Source organism: Leuresthes tenuis, unplaced genomic scaffold, assembly GCF_036924035.1.
Source record: "Leuresthes tenuis unplaced genomic scaffold, fLeuTen1.0.hap1 SCAF_1, whole genome shotgun sequence".
Taxonomy (NCBI): domain Eukaryota; kingdom Metazoa; phylum Chordata; class Actinopteri; order Atheriniformes; family Atherinopsidae; genus Leuresthes; species Leuresthes tenuis.
The window spans coordinates 15363411-15379066 of record NW_027325355.1 but is presented as its reverse complement, the minus strand read 5'-3'; the positions used below and the strand labels follow the sequence as shown (position 1 = coordinate 15379066).

The window sequence follows — 15656 nt, the reverse complement described above, 5'->3', positions numbered from 1 at the left end:
AGTGTTACAAAACAAATAATATGCTATAACCAAAACTACAGATGCGCATTCCATGACTTGAAAAGGTAGGAAAGATAAAGAAATAATCTGAAACGACTTGCTCTTTTCTCAATGAGCGAAAATTACTTTTTTTTAGCCCCTTTTTTAGCCCCTTTTTTTTAGCCCCCTCAGAGATCACTTAAATTCAGCAATCAGAGTAAAATCCATTCATGGTAAACCCCTCTTTGAAAGGATATTACTCAGTAGAAAGGTATAATCCCATTATTTTCTTGATTTAATTTTTTTTTTTATTATTGTTCTTGTATGGTATAATTGATAATGACACACTATATTACTGTTATAAAATTCTTCAAATAAATATATGAATATATGAATTAATTAATCAGTAAATAACAGCTTTACAATTTGACGACGACAGAAAATTGATGAACTATTGGTTCACATATGCTAGCAACGGCGCCCCCTGTTGGCCAAAAGCTGCTTCTTCTTCTTCTTCCTCTTCTTCGACAACACAGTCTCCACGTTACCATGGCCACAAGATTCTTTGCTGCTTGGTCTTCAAAGTGACGACGGCAATTTTTCAGGGTTTTATTGTCAGTAACAGTCAACGGAAGGCTGCTTTCTAGAAGCTTTAAATCTAGAGAGGTAGGTTTAATTCCCTGTTTCTTACAACAGTTGCCGTCCAAAACAATAAAAGACTGTTTTCGGTGTTAGCTTTAACCGGAAGCTATCAACCGGTGTTGCTCAATAAGTCTGATTAATGTTGAGCGTGTGACCAAGCGTCGAGCTCAAGTTCGTTTTGTTCTGAAACGGGTAACTTTGGACTCGGTGACAACTTAAGTGAAAAGGAAAATGTTGATACAGATTAATGAAACAGACTATCTTGATAGATAGAACCAAATATAAGGAATACAGTTTGTATTTTACTAAAAATGTGGTGACCAAGCACAACACACGACTAATACGAGTGCTATTTGAGCTTTGCAAGGCAGAAAAGCGTGTTTTTTAATTGAGTGGGAAATGGGAAAGGTCCTGATGAGCAGTTTTACTATGAAGCATTTAACTTTTGTACGGAGTTGTACTGCATGTGGTGGGGTGACATAGACGAATAATGCAAATATCGTTCCCTGAATACTTGTGAAAGGCCCCTTATTTGTCCTCCTCAGAGTGGAAGATGCACAGCATGACCACAGTCTGTGTAGAAACAGTTTGGGGTGTTTTGTTTAAGTCCATCCACCAGGTTTCTATTTACTAATCATTTTGGGCACATTTGCATCTCCAATTCTTATTGTGACCCCCCTTTTTTTCGCCCTGTATCTATTTGTAGCCATTCTGTCTTATTGTGGTCATTTTGTCTATTGTGGCTGTTTTGCCATATTTGTTGATTTGTGTGTCATATATTGGTAATTTGACTTCAGTTTATGTTTGTTTGGTCTAAAGTTGGTCTCATTGTGCCTATTGGGCCGCTTTTTTTTTTTTTTTACATCTATCCTTTTCATGTCTAATTTCACAGTATTCCATCACTTTGTGGTGTAATAGTTTTGTATCTGTGTGGTTCTTTTGGATTTTTTTTTTTTTGGCCATTTTACATCTGAGTTTGGGTTTTGCTTGCATCTCACTTTGCTTACTTTGTCCGTCCAAAGGACACCCAACTCCTCCGGAACCTCCGGTATGCTCAGTCTGTGATCTATCCATTAATTTTTTTTTTTTTTTTGTCAAGTATCTTCATTGTTTAGTGACAAGATGTTCAGAAAAACTGCCTGGAGGAACACCATCGGCGATGCAGTGGGTTCCCATCAGGACCAAGCCCTGGGCACAACTATGTTGCTGCTGAAGTCCTACGGCCCGGCAGCATTTCTGCTCAGAGAGGACGGAGAGAGCCGAAACTTCAAGGTAAAGCATTCAGTCTTTCTGCACACAAGCTGTTCACACTCCAGAGGATGATTTATATTCCGCCTTATTTGTGTTGTCCAGGTGTGCTTGGGTGATCCACATACATGCACCTGTCCTGTGTTCACCAAGGAGCAGGAGCTGTGCAAACACATCTGCTGGTATCAGTGACACAGGGAAAAGATTTTGACGCGTGCATTTATGTCTGCGCAGCAATGTGATGTGTTGTTTTTTTTTCATATAACAATGATTGTGTATGTACTACCCCCCCCCCAAAGTTTATGTCACGGAATTCAACATAAGGAGCTTTTTCTAGCTTTATTCGTAAATTTGTCTCATAGCAGCAATTAAAGGGGAACTCCGGTATTTTTAAACCTAGACCTTATTTCTGGAATGAAATACATTTATTTACTCACCGAGAACAGTTTGGTGAAAGTCGGCATCCTTCAGAAGATATTTGGATAACTTGCAATTGTGTATATCCATATAACGGGAAAGAACAGGGTATAGAAAATACAGCCTCTAAATATCTAAATAAGACATTATCTGTCTTTATTTCACCAATACTTTAAGCCGAATGAATGAACAAACGTGTACTATAGCTCTGTTATGTGGCTATTTACGGCTATAGGAGAGCTAATGGAGGGATTTTTCTACACAGACATTCTACTGGGACCACTTCATCCACACGCCCCCCTGGAGCACAGTGTATTTACTCCCTGCTCTGTGACAGTCGGCTAACTTCACACGGAGTTTGCTACTGCCAGTTTTGTGCAACATGGCAGGATATTTATCAGATTTTGACAACGTGAACGACGACTTTGAGTAAGATGGACGTTCTTACCGGAGTGAATGAGCTGTGCTGCAGCTATGTGTGTTGATAAAGTCGTCCTAGTAGAGGTGTGTGTAGAATTCCTTCCGTTAGCTCTCCTTCAGCTGCAAGTAGCCACATAACAGCACCTATGAGCTAACAGAGCAATAGTACACACTCGTTCATTCATTTTTCTTAAAGTATTGGTGAAATAAAGACAGATAATGCCTTATTTAGAGGCTGCATCGTCTATGCCCCGTTCACTTCGTTATATGGATCGCCAGTTTTCTAAATAGCTTCCGAAGGACGCCGACTTTTGCCAAACTGTTCTCGGTGAGTAGATAAATGTATTTCATGCCAGAAATAAGGTCTAGGTTTAAAAATACCAGAGTTCCCCTTTAAGTGACACTTTTCTTCTTTCTTTAGGCTTTGTGTAAGACATTTGTAGTTCGGAGCAGTTTGTAGTTTGTGAGATGTTGACGCATTTCAATAGTTTGCGTTTTCAGTTATTTTTCTGAGAAAAATCCAGTTGTATAAAATCTTAAGTCTACAAACTTTTTCATTTCAGGGTCCTACTGCGGAAATTCCGACTACCCAGAGAACACGAGTGTAAGTTGTTGCGTTTCCATTTCTGTCATTGCGGTTTTATTTAAAAGAACATAATATATGTGTGTGTGTGTATATATTTACGTGAAGGCAAAACATTTATTTCCAAGTTCAGTTTCGATTCATACATCCACATTTTGCTTGCTTCGTGACTTTTAGAAAAGTACAGCACATGGAAAAATTCCTTTTTCTTCAGCAAAAATAAGTTCAAGACAAAACTGCCCGTGAAACATACTACTTTAAAACAGATTTATGGAAAAAAATTGAATGAAACGTGCAAACACCATGAATATTTATTCCACGGTGCTTAAAAAAGTCAATATTCCTCAGATCTTTCTCAGGGAAACGCTGCACGCCATGCTGAGATATGCCAGGTTTTCAGCTCATAGCTCTTTGGGAATCACCTTATTGGTGCAAAAATCCAATCTGAATGCTGATTAAGACTTAAGATAGTAACATGGGTAATGCAAGCAGATTTGTAGACTCTTTGGACTGTTCTGTGCAGTCTTCAGGCTCAACTGAACTGCTCCGTTCTCCTGCGTATCCTCCTGTTGACATACGAGTTTAAAAATAACCTTGTTCTAGATTCATTCCAGCTTGGACTTGTGGAGAGACAGCTCTTGGAGTTGCTCCAGGGTTTACACCAAACCAAATCCCACCGGACAGATCCCGACCCCGCTACAGCTTCTGGGTCTCCGGGCCAAACGGTCCCGGGCCAGGAGGCTGGAAGCGTCTGCCGGAAAGTAATTCAAGCCCAGGATGTGTGTCCTATCTGTCAAGAGGAGCTTCTGCAGAAAAAACAGCCCGCGTGTTACTGCAGGTGTGTTGGGGTCGAGCTTCCACGCCGTCATTGTTTCAGTGCAGTCATGTTTCAAGTCAACTTTTATTGCTCTGCTGACCGGAACATGACCCCATGCAGCATTACTAATCCCACCCCAGCCCACCAAACTGTTGACATAAAGCTTGTTTTTAGGAAGCCGCCAGTTCAGCATAGTGTCGGATGTAATAAAATTAGACCCAAATCTCCAGATAGTCGCAGATGAGGACTTGCTCGGTGTTTTGCTGACAGACTTCCTGTTTCTCCCAGGTTCGGCTGCGGTAACAACGTGCACATCTCCTGCATGAAGGTGTGGGCGGATCACCAGAAACTCTCAGGCATGCAGGAGACGGTGAAGTGTCCCCTGTGCAGAGAGGACTTCAGCTCTTTGAAGTTGCTCCACGAGCAGGTGAAGAACACCGCAAAGCTCTTTACCGCCGCTGAAAGAGAGAGGCCGGAAAGACACCTGGGAGTGCTCTGCCAGAGCTGCAGAGTCTGGCCCGTCACCGGCAGGTGTTTCAAGTAAGCGCACCGCAGTCACAGCCACAGTGTGGCCATATCGTTCCACGCACTGGAGACCCTCGCAAGTTTTACTCATTTAGTTCATTTGAGACTCAAATCGAAATCATTCCAACGCACCAAAAAGGTGACACAAAGTCAAGTTGTTGATGTGCTCTGTTCATTTATTAAAATAAATTACATTTACACAAGTATTTGTTTCTGGTGAAGCTCGCAGTTGCACTCCCGTCCATCCTCATTTTTGTCCGCCTTTGCTGGATAGTTTTAAGACGGCAAACAGCTCGGTTTCAGGTTCCCACAGTTATTAAAAGTGAGTGTTCGAGTGGAACCAGTTCATGAACATGTTATGATGTAAATGATGAATGAGACGGACAGAAGTCACTGATCACGGGGGAAACATATCGCAGCATGCTGGGAGTTTGCTAAAAGGGTCCCGGATGAGTGTTGGATTAGCCTCATTAAATCCTCTTTACAGTCAAGTCAGCCAGTTTTTAACTTTATCACCGTGTAAGAGACCTCATAAAGAGTCTGAGATTTAGCCAAATGTGGGAAAGTGTGACGGGTTTGACAACTTCCTGTATGAACAGTCAGTGGGAACAGAAAGGCGACCAGACAACCAAAAGTATGCTCACAAGCACAGAAAAACATTTTTCTTTCCCTCATTTGTTCCCCTGAAATTATATTTCTATTTCCAACATATGTATGCGGTGTTTACAATATTATTGTCTATTTGAATTTCTTGTTCACATCGTCTTTTATGATGTTTCAATAACTCTTTCTGAATGTGCTCTGCAATCCCTTCTTGTCCAGATGCACAGTCTGCAGGTATTTCTATCTCTGTGAGGACTGTGCAAAGAGGGCCTGCCACCCACAACATCCATTAGCTTCAAGATCAGTAAGCTACTTGGATTCTGCTTTCAGTAAACGCTCTCACTGCATCCGTTTCACTTGGAAATGTTCAAATTACAGCTTCTCCGACCACTTTCTGCGACTTTCACGATACACTTTCGGGAAGCTTATCGTAATGTCAAACTCAGATTAACTGCTAGGTTTCTGTTGCAGAGAAAAGAGTTTGTAATGACTGAATTTCTCATAGCTGTTGAGTAAAAATGACTACTCTCAAAACAGAGAAGGAGCGAGAAGTGGCTTCTTGCGGCAGACGACGCGACAGGTGGACCAAATGGAGCGACGTGCCAGCCTGAACACGACGGGTAAGTTCTGAACACTTCCACATAATCGGCTTCATGCACAGAAAGAAGCATCCTTCATTTCCTCCTCAGCATCGTAGCGGTGGCTGCTGACACTCTGTCAGACAGCATGTTGAAGCAGCTGCCTGCAGTCAGGGTGAGATCAGGGTCTCGGCTCCTGGACGAGGGGCTGCAGTGTCGTATCTGTCTGCAGAGTTTTAGCCTGGGAGAGTTTGTCCGAGCTCTGCCCTGCCATCACAAGGTGAAACCTTTCGACGTGCGCTTGCAGTATCATCACACGAGTTGTTTTAAGTGTTTAAAATGACATTTCTCACCTCAGTTTCACACGGAGTGCGTGGACCGGACCCTGCGGGTGTCAAACTCCTGTCCCCTGGATGGATATGTCATTTATAGTCCCTCGACTCGGAGAACCAGTGACAAGAAAAGCTCTCCTAATCTGTCCTCCAGCCTTTCCAGCGACTGTGCCGAGCGGACGGAAAATAACTTAAAGGACCTGTTTGTTCCAGGAGTGGCACTGCGGGCCCAGAACACTAAAGCCTCTCCGGCACTAGGAGCTCTTATCTCAGAGGTACTCACAGACTCTTCTAGACCTTTAAACACCCCGCAAAAGCTAACAACTGACAGACTTCAAGGCTCACACATAACAGGGTCAGAGAGTGCGTCTGCGGAGGGACAAAATAAAACTCAGAAAAAGATAGCTCTTTTTATGACAGGCTCTTCTTTTAGTCATGCAAGGCAGAATGCCTGCACAGGTTCCACCAACAAGACACCAAAAAACTACAGCTCCGCCTCAAATATTGGGCGTACCGAAGGGAGAAAAGTGAAAGAGGCTGACCTTTTTATTGGTCCGAGCAGACAAGAGTCAAACTGAGAATGACTGGAGCTTTAATGAAATATAGTTTGTGATCTTTTTTGGATTGTGTATCGTGTCATTGCTGCATCTACTTGTCTGCAACACCATTATTGCTTTCTGTTGACGCATTTATAGCAAAGTAAAAGTTGTTGAATGACAAGACCTGTGAACAGTGATTGGTATCAAGTAAGTTTATTCATTTAGTGCACATAAAAAAAGCAAGACTAAGAACACTACCATCATTACAGAGGTAAACACAAAGAGGTGTCCATTCTGAAAAGAAACAGAAGCCTGTGAGGTCGGACAGCTAAGAGACGGGAGGAGCACACTACAGATCACATAGAAATCGGTACATATACATTCAGCAGGATCACTTGAAAACCAGAGTGGCAGTGGGGTTGTTTGTCAGGAATTATCAGCACAACGTGCTCATAAGCGACTCCTCGTGTTGCTGACAAAGCTGGGATACGTTGTGTTTTCAAGCTGATGACTCTCAGGAAAAAAAAGAAGTATTTTCTTGTGCACACTGAGTGATGAAGTGCACAGTTTGTTGCTACATTTCAAATAAAAAAAGCTCAGGCTTTTAATACACTCCCCTGAACTCCAGTCTTTCTGCCAACCTCAAAGGAATTCACATTGATAACATCGCATATGAAAGCATCAAAGTTAGATCACCCTCACGTCCTACAGAACATTCTGCTTTACTATGTACATACAAAAGAACACAAGTTAACTCATCAGTAGAAGAATGCAACAGTAGTACTATAATGGAAGACTAAATATAGAAGTCGCTTTTAAAAGTGATATCCTGGAAATATTGCTGGAGAAGAGCTCACGGCGAGTATTTTCAAACGTTATCCCGGTTTATCTGTTTTCACTGTTGGGTTAACCCGCCAGAAATGGTTTGGAATGCCGCGTGTCCGTGCAGCCGCGGCGCTCGTGCGCAGTATAAAGCGTGATGTGCTTTGTTGCTGCAGCTCGGTACTAAAGCTGCCATGTCAGCTTGCACAGGATAGATATTAAATTTGACATTTTACTACGATGGCGTACTTTCTCGTCTAAATAATCAATCATCGGCAGCTTTGCTAGCAGCTCTGGAAGCTGTGCTAAAAGCTAAATGGTCATGTCACCTTGCTAATTACAAAGCTAGCATGCTAAGCAGATATATGTTTGTAATGTATCTCGATTGAGCACGTTAGCATTAACTACACTAAGCACAGCTTAGGCTAACGGGAATGACATATGTTGAGTAGGAATTTAGTCATAAAACTCTTTAATAGACATTTTGTGATGTTACCAGATGGGAAAAAAAGGAATCAACAAAGTCATCCGGAGAGGAACATGGATGTATATGGCTAATAGTTTTGGGAAGATTTTTTTTAAAAAACACCTAATTTAACCAGGGATTCACAACATGGCTCAAACATTTTTTAAAGCTAATTTTTACATTTTGCCAATGCTTATATGGATATCAGCATTTGAATCATCTGCTTTCTGTGATGGCTCAAATTTACAGTCACGGGATCAAATATTTTTTCCATCCGATCCAACATGCTTTAACAGCAACAATCTTGAAAATTTGCCAGAAGCCAAGAGAAATCTGACCTTACAATTCTCGGCCAATGCCAGTATTTCATTTTAAAGCCTTTTATGATTTGCCAATCCGTTAATTTAGCTTCATAGCAGAGTTGTAACAACAATGCACCTTCCGGACGAACAAGGTCCAGTTCTTGAAGCGGTCGCAGTCTTTGTGTCTCGTGAACCAGCGTTGAGCGCGTCGATAAGATCGATAAGACCAGTTATACGTTTGCACCTGATTTCACAAACCAATTGTTTATGTTCTAAACCAATTTATTCTCGGGACCATACTACAAATCAGAACGGAACCACGTTGGTGTGAACGGGATACAAGCGTTGGTTCAAAATCTAAATGAAACCACAAGATATTTGTTGCCGGACCAAAATGACCGACCAGCTGATCATCCAACTCGCCAACAAGTACAACTCCACTGCAGTCGTTTGAGCCGTAGGCTTTGAAATATTAGTTAAAAAGATTTATTTTTTTCTCTCTTAATACTAAACAGCAGTCTGGTGGTAATGCTGATGGTTTGGGGATACAGCTGCAGCTACAAGCAGGTCTCCAAGGCACCAAACTTAAGATTTCAGTGCATGTAAAATGTTGGCAAAGTTCCACCTGAAAAGTCGACATTAATCGAGTTATGACTGCCACGAACCACGCTGCTTCTGAACTGTCTGAAACCTGTCATTTGAAGTCCAGTCTCTTCATCTTTTACTTCACGACATCACTATGTACTGCATTTGTATCAAGTCTGGCGCACCTCAAAAGGAGCGTGAGCACGAGCCTCGCTCTTTGCCATTTTTGACCAATCGGAGGACGACGGGCCTTTCGGGAAGGTTTCTTAAAGAGACAGGAGCTAAAACGGAGCAGTTCAGGAAAAAAGGAGATGAGGAAGTGCTGTACAATAAGAGGAAAAAGTTTTTGGTTTTTTTGAAACGCATATAAACTTCTTATCTGCTGAATGAAATTAGGAACTTTCAGATGATAATCATGTGGGTTCTTTGATTAAACCCTGCCATAATTGTAGTGTAGAAGTCCCGGGATTGGAATTGACGTAGCTGACAGCAGAACACAGAGTCTCCTCTCAAAACCAGACGATAAAATGAACGATTCAGTCACCAAGTAATATAACGGCTATTACGATGTCGCGTTAGCTCTACAATAAAATGTAAATTGTGCCCACACTCACAAGACTCACTTTCATGCATACAAAAAACAACCGTCGGTTTAAAACGTTGACTATCAGGCGTGAGCTTCAAAATGGCAGCTTAGCTTTACACTGTACATTGTTTTTGTGGAAAATCCTTTCAGTCTGGTGTCGGTGTCACGTGGAAAGTTGACGCTCGATTGTTTTGAGGCAGTAAGCACTGAGGATTGGGAAAACCTTTTCATCTTATTAAATTTACAGCAGGCATTTATGGTGAGGATAAGTGCACTGTGTCCATCCTGCAAACTCACCAGATTATACTAAATGTAGACAAATCCTGTGTCTTAGGAGAATCATGTTTCATGATTACAGGCAGTAAGAAGGCACCCTCTATAACGCCAGTGCTGGGAACTGTGGAATATCATGTTCACACAGACAGTTTGCTGTTAAGAATCTCGCTGGTGATCTTCAGATTAGGGGGAGTGACGGAACGAGGTGCACGAACTTGTCAAACAGCAGCGGTATAACACTTGGATGCGACACACCGTGGATGCCGCTTCACGTCTTGAGCTAGCTTATGCTTTTCTTTGGCAAAGTTGTACAATCACAGACCTCAACAACAATGCCTGTGTGAACGCAAGTGGCGAAAATGATTCCAACACATTCAGCGTGGATGTTAAAATGCTCGCGTCGATGTCTTCAGCGAACCGTGGTCTAACTTCTCTTGTTCAGAGGTCGACCCTCCCGCATGTGTTTGGTACTTCTCTTTTCTGCCTTCCCCTTCTCTCTCACCTTCCTCAGACGCCGAGGAGGCGGCGTGCTTCTGGATTCGCTGTCCTCCTGAGCGCTCGACGTATCCATCCCATCTCGCTCTTCGGGAATATTGGGAATAGCCCCGCTGCTCCCGTCTAAAATGTTCCTCAGGTAAGGGTCCTCTGGTGTACAAGTGGTAGTGGTGCCACTCTCACTACTGCTGAGGTCCTGCTCCTCGCCGTACCGCCCCCCTCGGCCGTGATGTTGCAGCGAGGAGCCCCTGATCGAAGGCCTGTCACGATCCGTCTCGCGGATGTTCTGCTGAGGCTCGTTCATGTCTACGCCCGAGTCCAGGCTGGTGTCGTTGCTGCTCGGTGGGCGATGACGGCTCTGGAGCTCGATAATGGAGTGGCGAACCTGAGCGGCAGGTTTTCCGTCTAAGGAGACGAACCAGGCCCTGGGGTGGGACGATGAGGACTTGCCACGAGTCAGCTCCAGCAAGGTCCGCTCAGAAATCCCCTGCAGCTCGCTGGGCACACCGTGCCCGCTACTGAAGGCCTCCATACCAGCCGCCTCATTAAGAGTCCCAGGCACAGAGACGGAGGATTCAAGAAGGTTACTGTAGCGCCCCCACACCCCGGCGTTAGGGCCTTGTCCTGGTGGGGGAGTCTCCAGAGGCTGGGGGTCATCCTGGCTGCTCTGCTGCGGGCCGCTCCCACCTTGGGAGCGATGGTGTGGGACTTTGGGCAGCGTCTGGGTGTAACCGTCTTTACTCGGAGGCTCCGAGTGAGCGTCGTACTCGACTCCATTTCGGGGGAAAGTGGCGGACTTGCAGCCGGACAGCTGCTGCTCCTGAGCGCCGAACAGCTCCGAAGCCTGAATAATAGCCACGGGCTGGTTGTAGATATGAACCAGCTTATCTTGAAAGTTTTCGTTCATGTTGGCCCGGTTCTGCTCCGCTTTCTCCCGTATCCGAGCCACATCCTCACTGTTGATGTAGTGAGGGGGCAGCTGGGAGCCCTTCGTCCGATCCCCAGCGACGTTGTCGTAAAGACGAGCCGTCGGGAGACTCCCCGGATCCTCCACGTAGATGTTGTAGTTGGCTTTGTGCCTCGGCGTGGACGACGGCTCACACTGGACGCTGCAGGAGGCAAGGCTGTTGTCTCCCGATCGGAACAGCAAACCCTCCTCCATGTGGGTGGAGGTGGTTTGGTCTTTTTTAACCACCGTGAGTTTGGAAAAGCGCGCCCTCCTTCTCCGGGGCTCTCGATTGGAACCTCTGGACACGGGAACGACAAAACTTTTTACGACACTCGGCTACGATGGGAAATTTGTAACGAACTTGTACCAAGTCTGAGACGATTTCTTACCCGCAGTGGCAAAGAAGCAAGGAGAGGAATCCGATGACCGTGGCCAGAGTTCCCCCAAGTATTCCCATCAACAGGTAAGTGTGGTAAGATAAGAAATCCATCGAGCTGGCATGTCCGAGATAATCTAGGAGATGAAATGTTGTCACCGTGTATCAGTACCACACGAACGACAAATATATGTGACAGTGAAGGTTGAGGATCTACCTCTTGACGAGGGATGGAGGGCAGCGATCCAGTAACCCAGGTGGGAGGCTGTGTAGGTCCAAACCAGCTCATTACCGACTGCTTTAACTATTCCCAGACCGTGATTCTCCCAGGCACCTTCAGACAGCATCGATGCAAGCATGTCAGCACGTTCCATTGATATTTTCTAAGTTTGATTCTCTGTAAGTTTTGTTCCTACCCGTCTTGACGTTGAAGGCCCAAGCGGGTACCGTATCGGAGGCCCTCAGGTACGTGTTGTGCCCCAGCGGCAGGCTGATCTGGACTGGACCTCGAACCTGGAGCTCCTCGCCACCGGAGTACAGCAGGACACTTACGGCCGCCACCGCCTTCAGCTCGATGCTTCTGAACACTACAAAGAAGTTAACGTGTTGGTGCACTGTCATCATTTTGTAACAAATGTAGTAAAAACAGATGTAATTTTAAACATTTAGTTTTAGCTTGTTTTTCAGCTTAAATCCGCTCTTCCTTGGATGTGTCTGTAGCTCCATGCTGACTTTCCCCACTAGCAAAAACAGCTTTAATGCAACACTGTCATCTATCGCCCAGACTTCACCGGCTATAAGGGACTTTAACATTGGCATGGTTTTTCAATTTAAATCTGGAAAAGTATGCAATTTTCTCTTTTCTTTACTCTTGTGAGAAAGAAACTGAAATTAGACTCTATTAATTGAGAAATGGCGCATTCATGTAATGCAAACACTGAAAGTTAAGGGCAGGTTAGTGTTTATTATAATTAATTTATAAAAATTCTCATTTTAATTTAACACAGCGGTGTTAAAGATGTATTTTTCAATACATTCTAATAATTCAAGGTTGCTCATTTAAATTTAATTTAAATAAAACCAGAAATGAAAATACAGCCTTGAACAAGGCAGAACTGTCAGGGAAAATGTCCAGATGAAGTCTAAAGAAATCAATTTTGGCCTTAACGCTGCTTTATCAGATACTCACCAGATTTGCTGCTGATGATGCCCGGGGTGCAGTTAGCGCAGTCCTTCGCCAGGTGGTGCTGTGGCACCGTCAGGTACGCCATCACTGAGGAGACGTTGCTTTTATCAGGGATCGTGAGGAGGCTTTTGGGGAACCTGACCTTTGGTTGGGAGGAGCTATCTGTGAAAACAATGAATGCAATAGAGTTTTAACAACAGTATTCTGCACCGCTGTTAATCCACAGAGGGCGAAATGTCAAACGTCACCCAAAAAGGTTGTAATTTTCTCTTGATTCTGTGCCACTTAACTTACCCTGAAGCTTCCCCGAGATGAGCACCGAGTCTTCAAACAGCCAAATGTTGCCCTGACTGTGAGGAAGCAGCAGCAGCGTCACAGCAGAGAAAACTGCAAATGAAACAAAGAGGAAGTCTTTGTTAAGAAGCATCCTCTCCTCTGATCCGTTTGGTAAGATGCAGGCCGGTGACGTCACCAGCAGATGGCGCCATCGTAGTGAAATCACGTTAAGGTTCACTTGCGTGACAAAAGGGAGGCGGCTCTGATAATGCAGAGCCACCTGCTCCAGCCTCTGTTCAACCCACTACCTCCCTGCAGTGTGTTTTCCATATTCAGACCCATGGGAGGAACTGGAACAATAGACGAGGGTCCCCTGTCACAGCTCCAAGAGATCAACTGTAGACCCCCACTCCATTCCCCACAAATAAAGGCCTCCCCTGACTCTACTGTGGATAATTTTTAACACAAGAATCCCTTCGTCACTCACTCGGTCTCTTGGTGGTGCTCCACGGCAGGGGGGTGGGGACATAGCCTTCCATTTTACCCAAAAGAGTCAGACCGATGCCCGGACCGTACTCCACCCAGAGCAGAACCTCCCCCCTGTCGCCAGTTTGGGCCGAACTCCTCAAAGTGTGGTTGACGTAAACGTCCACCGAGGCGCCCGGCAGCGGCTGACGAGTCACCTGATCCCTCACCAGCACCTTCAGGGCAAATTGGGGCTCTGCAGAGAAGCACAAGGGGGAGAAAAAGAAAAAAGATGAGCAGATTAAAATCAGAACGGCACACGTGAGTCTGCATGTGCGTCCTCTCGGCAGAGCTCGGTAACCTTTGTCTCGCCATGAAAAAGTGATGAGGAGAGCACAGCTGAGCTGCTGGGTGGATGAAAAATACATCAAAGCCAAGTGACAGCAGAGAGGAGCAGCTCCTCTGCAACCTCCACCTCTTCAACAACATCAGATTTCATCTGTCTTGAAGCTTTTTCTCATTCCAGGCTACGCTGTATGATTAGGTCTTTGGTTTTAATCCTTTGTGTCTTTAGTGGGTCAGAAACTCTGTATGTAAACACCAGGGAGCACAGGTTACTGTATCAGCAGAGTAGTGCAGGATTAATACATGACCCGCTCAGGCCAAAAAGATAAAAAGCTTAATCCTTCAAACCTCAACATTATACTGCACCTCCTAATCCTATTACACTAGTTGGCTGGACTGCCTATGAGTAATATCCATGTCTGGATTGATATAATATATATATATATATATATATTTACAGTTTTTTCTTCATAGATTTATGTGTATACATATAAATATATGTGTGTGCGTGTGTGTACATTATTATTGTCAAGAAACTACTCTAACTAGTGATTGTTTTAGTTTTAACAGAGAAAAATAGCCTAATTTAGTTAGATCTCACTGCTTCCTCTCCGGTTGTCTGTAACAACGACTTGCCCGAGCGGACCCCCTTTGTGTTTGTTTACCTGCTACCAGAGCCGACGGGGTGACGAATGGCTCCGGGCCGTCCGCGTCTGTGTCTCCTCCGGCGGCTTCGAGGCCATTGTCCCCGGGTGAGGAGGAGGAGGGCAGGCCGCCGCCCTCCTCCGCGGCTCTCACCGACCCATGCAAGGGGGAAATCAGAAGCAGCGACGGCAGAAAGAGGAGCAGCGAGGGCGGCAGGTTGCAGTTAGCAGCGGGCATGGCGGGAGAATCGGCAGGCTCACAGACATAACGAAGCGCGAGAGAAGAGCTCGAGGAGGAAAACGAGGTCCAAGCAGTATTTGTCCGCGTCAAGAAGGCCTCGTCCCGTTCATGTTTTTTTTTTTTTTTTTTTTTGTAATCTTGGTGCGAACGGAGGGGGGAAACCCCGCGGGGGAGAGATGCGCTGGTGCTGAGGCAGGCAGGGCGTGTGTGCGGAAGATCGTTTATTGTGGAATGATGTACCACTTTGACGTTATTTACTACACAATGAATCAATCTGTCGCAAATACTTTGAGCGCATACACGTGTAGACGTTTTATTATTTTCAAACTGGAGAGTTACCGTGTTCACGTTTTATTGACTTAATAGTCGTTGAGACTGATACGATGTATAAATCAGAGTGAGACCTCTTCTTTCGTTTAACACCTTTGGAGAGACGGGAGAAAGTGTTACATCATTTAAGTCTGCTGGTCTTCTGTCGGTCAACTGAGACTCCGAGTGAAACTCCAATTAATAAATGTCCCGTGGATGATGTCAAAGTAAATGCAGACGTGATCATGAATAAATGACATGTTGTATATGCGCGCTATGGATTCAAAGTGTCCTCATCTCTGACTCGTGATCCCTCTTGTGATGTGACGTATATTTACAAAAATATATAAATGCACATTAGTTTGTTAAACGAAGCGCACAAAGTTTGCTCGGGGACAGGAGGTGTCAATTTCATTAACAGACGTGGACTTGTTCAAGCACACGTTCCAAGAGACATGAAATAGTGAGAATAATAATAAAAGGGAGAATAACTGAAGGCTCAAGCCCAACAAGAGAAATGGTGTGGAACGCACCACGGCTTGCTAAAGCAGCACCCCTCCTCTATAAATGTAATTGGACTCTTCCGCCTCTTGTTTGCCTGTCTGGATTCTCACCTGCAGCTGTTCGGAAGGACGGGAGCGCGTCCTGCA

At 44.6% G+C, this 15656-nt stretch overlaps 2 protein-coding genes across 3 annotated transcripts; one reads left to right on the top strand and one right to left on the bottom strand.

The window, feature by feature from the left end:
* The first annotated feature begins 556 nt into the window (after nt 1–556).
* Nucleotides 557–6799, top strand: zswim2 (zinc finger, SWIM-type containing 2). The gene is made up of 10 exons (XM_072379751.1): nt 557–645; nt 1721–1893; nt 1975–2051; nt 3270–3310; nt 3893–4127; nt 4395–4646; nt 5454–5538; nt 5772–5854; nt 5924–6092; nt 6171–6799. The coding sequence occupies exons 2-10, from the start codon at nt 1744–1746 to the stop codon at nt 6720–6722; spliced, it is 1644 nt and encodes a 547-aa protein (XP_072235852.1). The 5' UTR covers nt 557–645; nt 1721–1743; the 3' UTR covers nt 6723–6799.
* Nucleotides 6800–6880: 81 nt separating this feature from the next.
* fam171b (family with sequence similarity 171 member B) lies at nt 6881–14914 on the bottom strand. 2 transcript variants are annotated; one of them, XR_011914569.1, is made up of 9 exons: nt 14478–14914; nt 13490–13723; nt 13021–13113; nt 12730–12888; nt 11957–12127; nt 11758–11874; nt 11554–11677; nt 8315–11462; nt 6881–8274 (listed from the first exon to the last, which is right to left on the bottom strand). XR_011914569.1 is itself a non-coding variant. In XM_072379750.1 (8 exons), the coding sequence occupies exons 1-8, from the start codon at nt 14692–14694 to the stop codon at nt 10145–10147; spliced, it is 2433 nt and encodes an 810-aa protein (XP_072235851.1). In that variant the 5' UTR covers nt 14695–14914; the 3' UTR covers nt 6881–10144. The 2 variants fall into 2 exon arrangements, 1 of the variants encoding a protein (XP_072235851.1); XM_072379750.1 differs by having other exon boundaries at nt 6881–11462.
* Between the last annotated feature and the right edge of the window lie 742 nt (nt 14915–15656).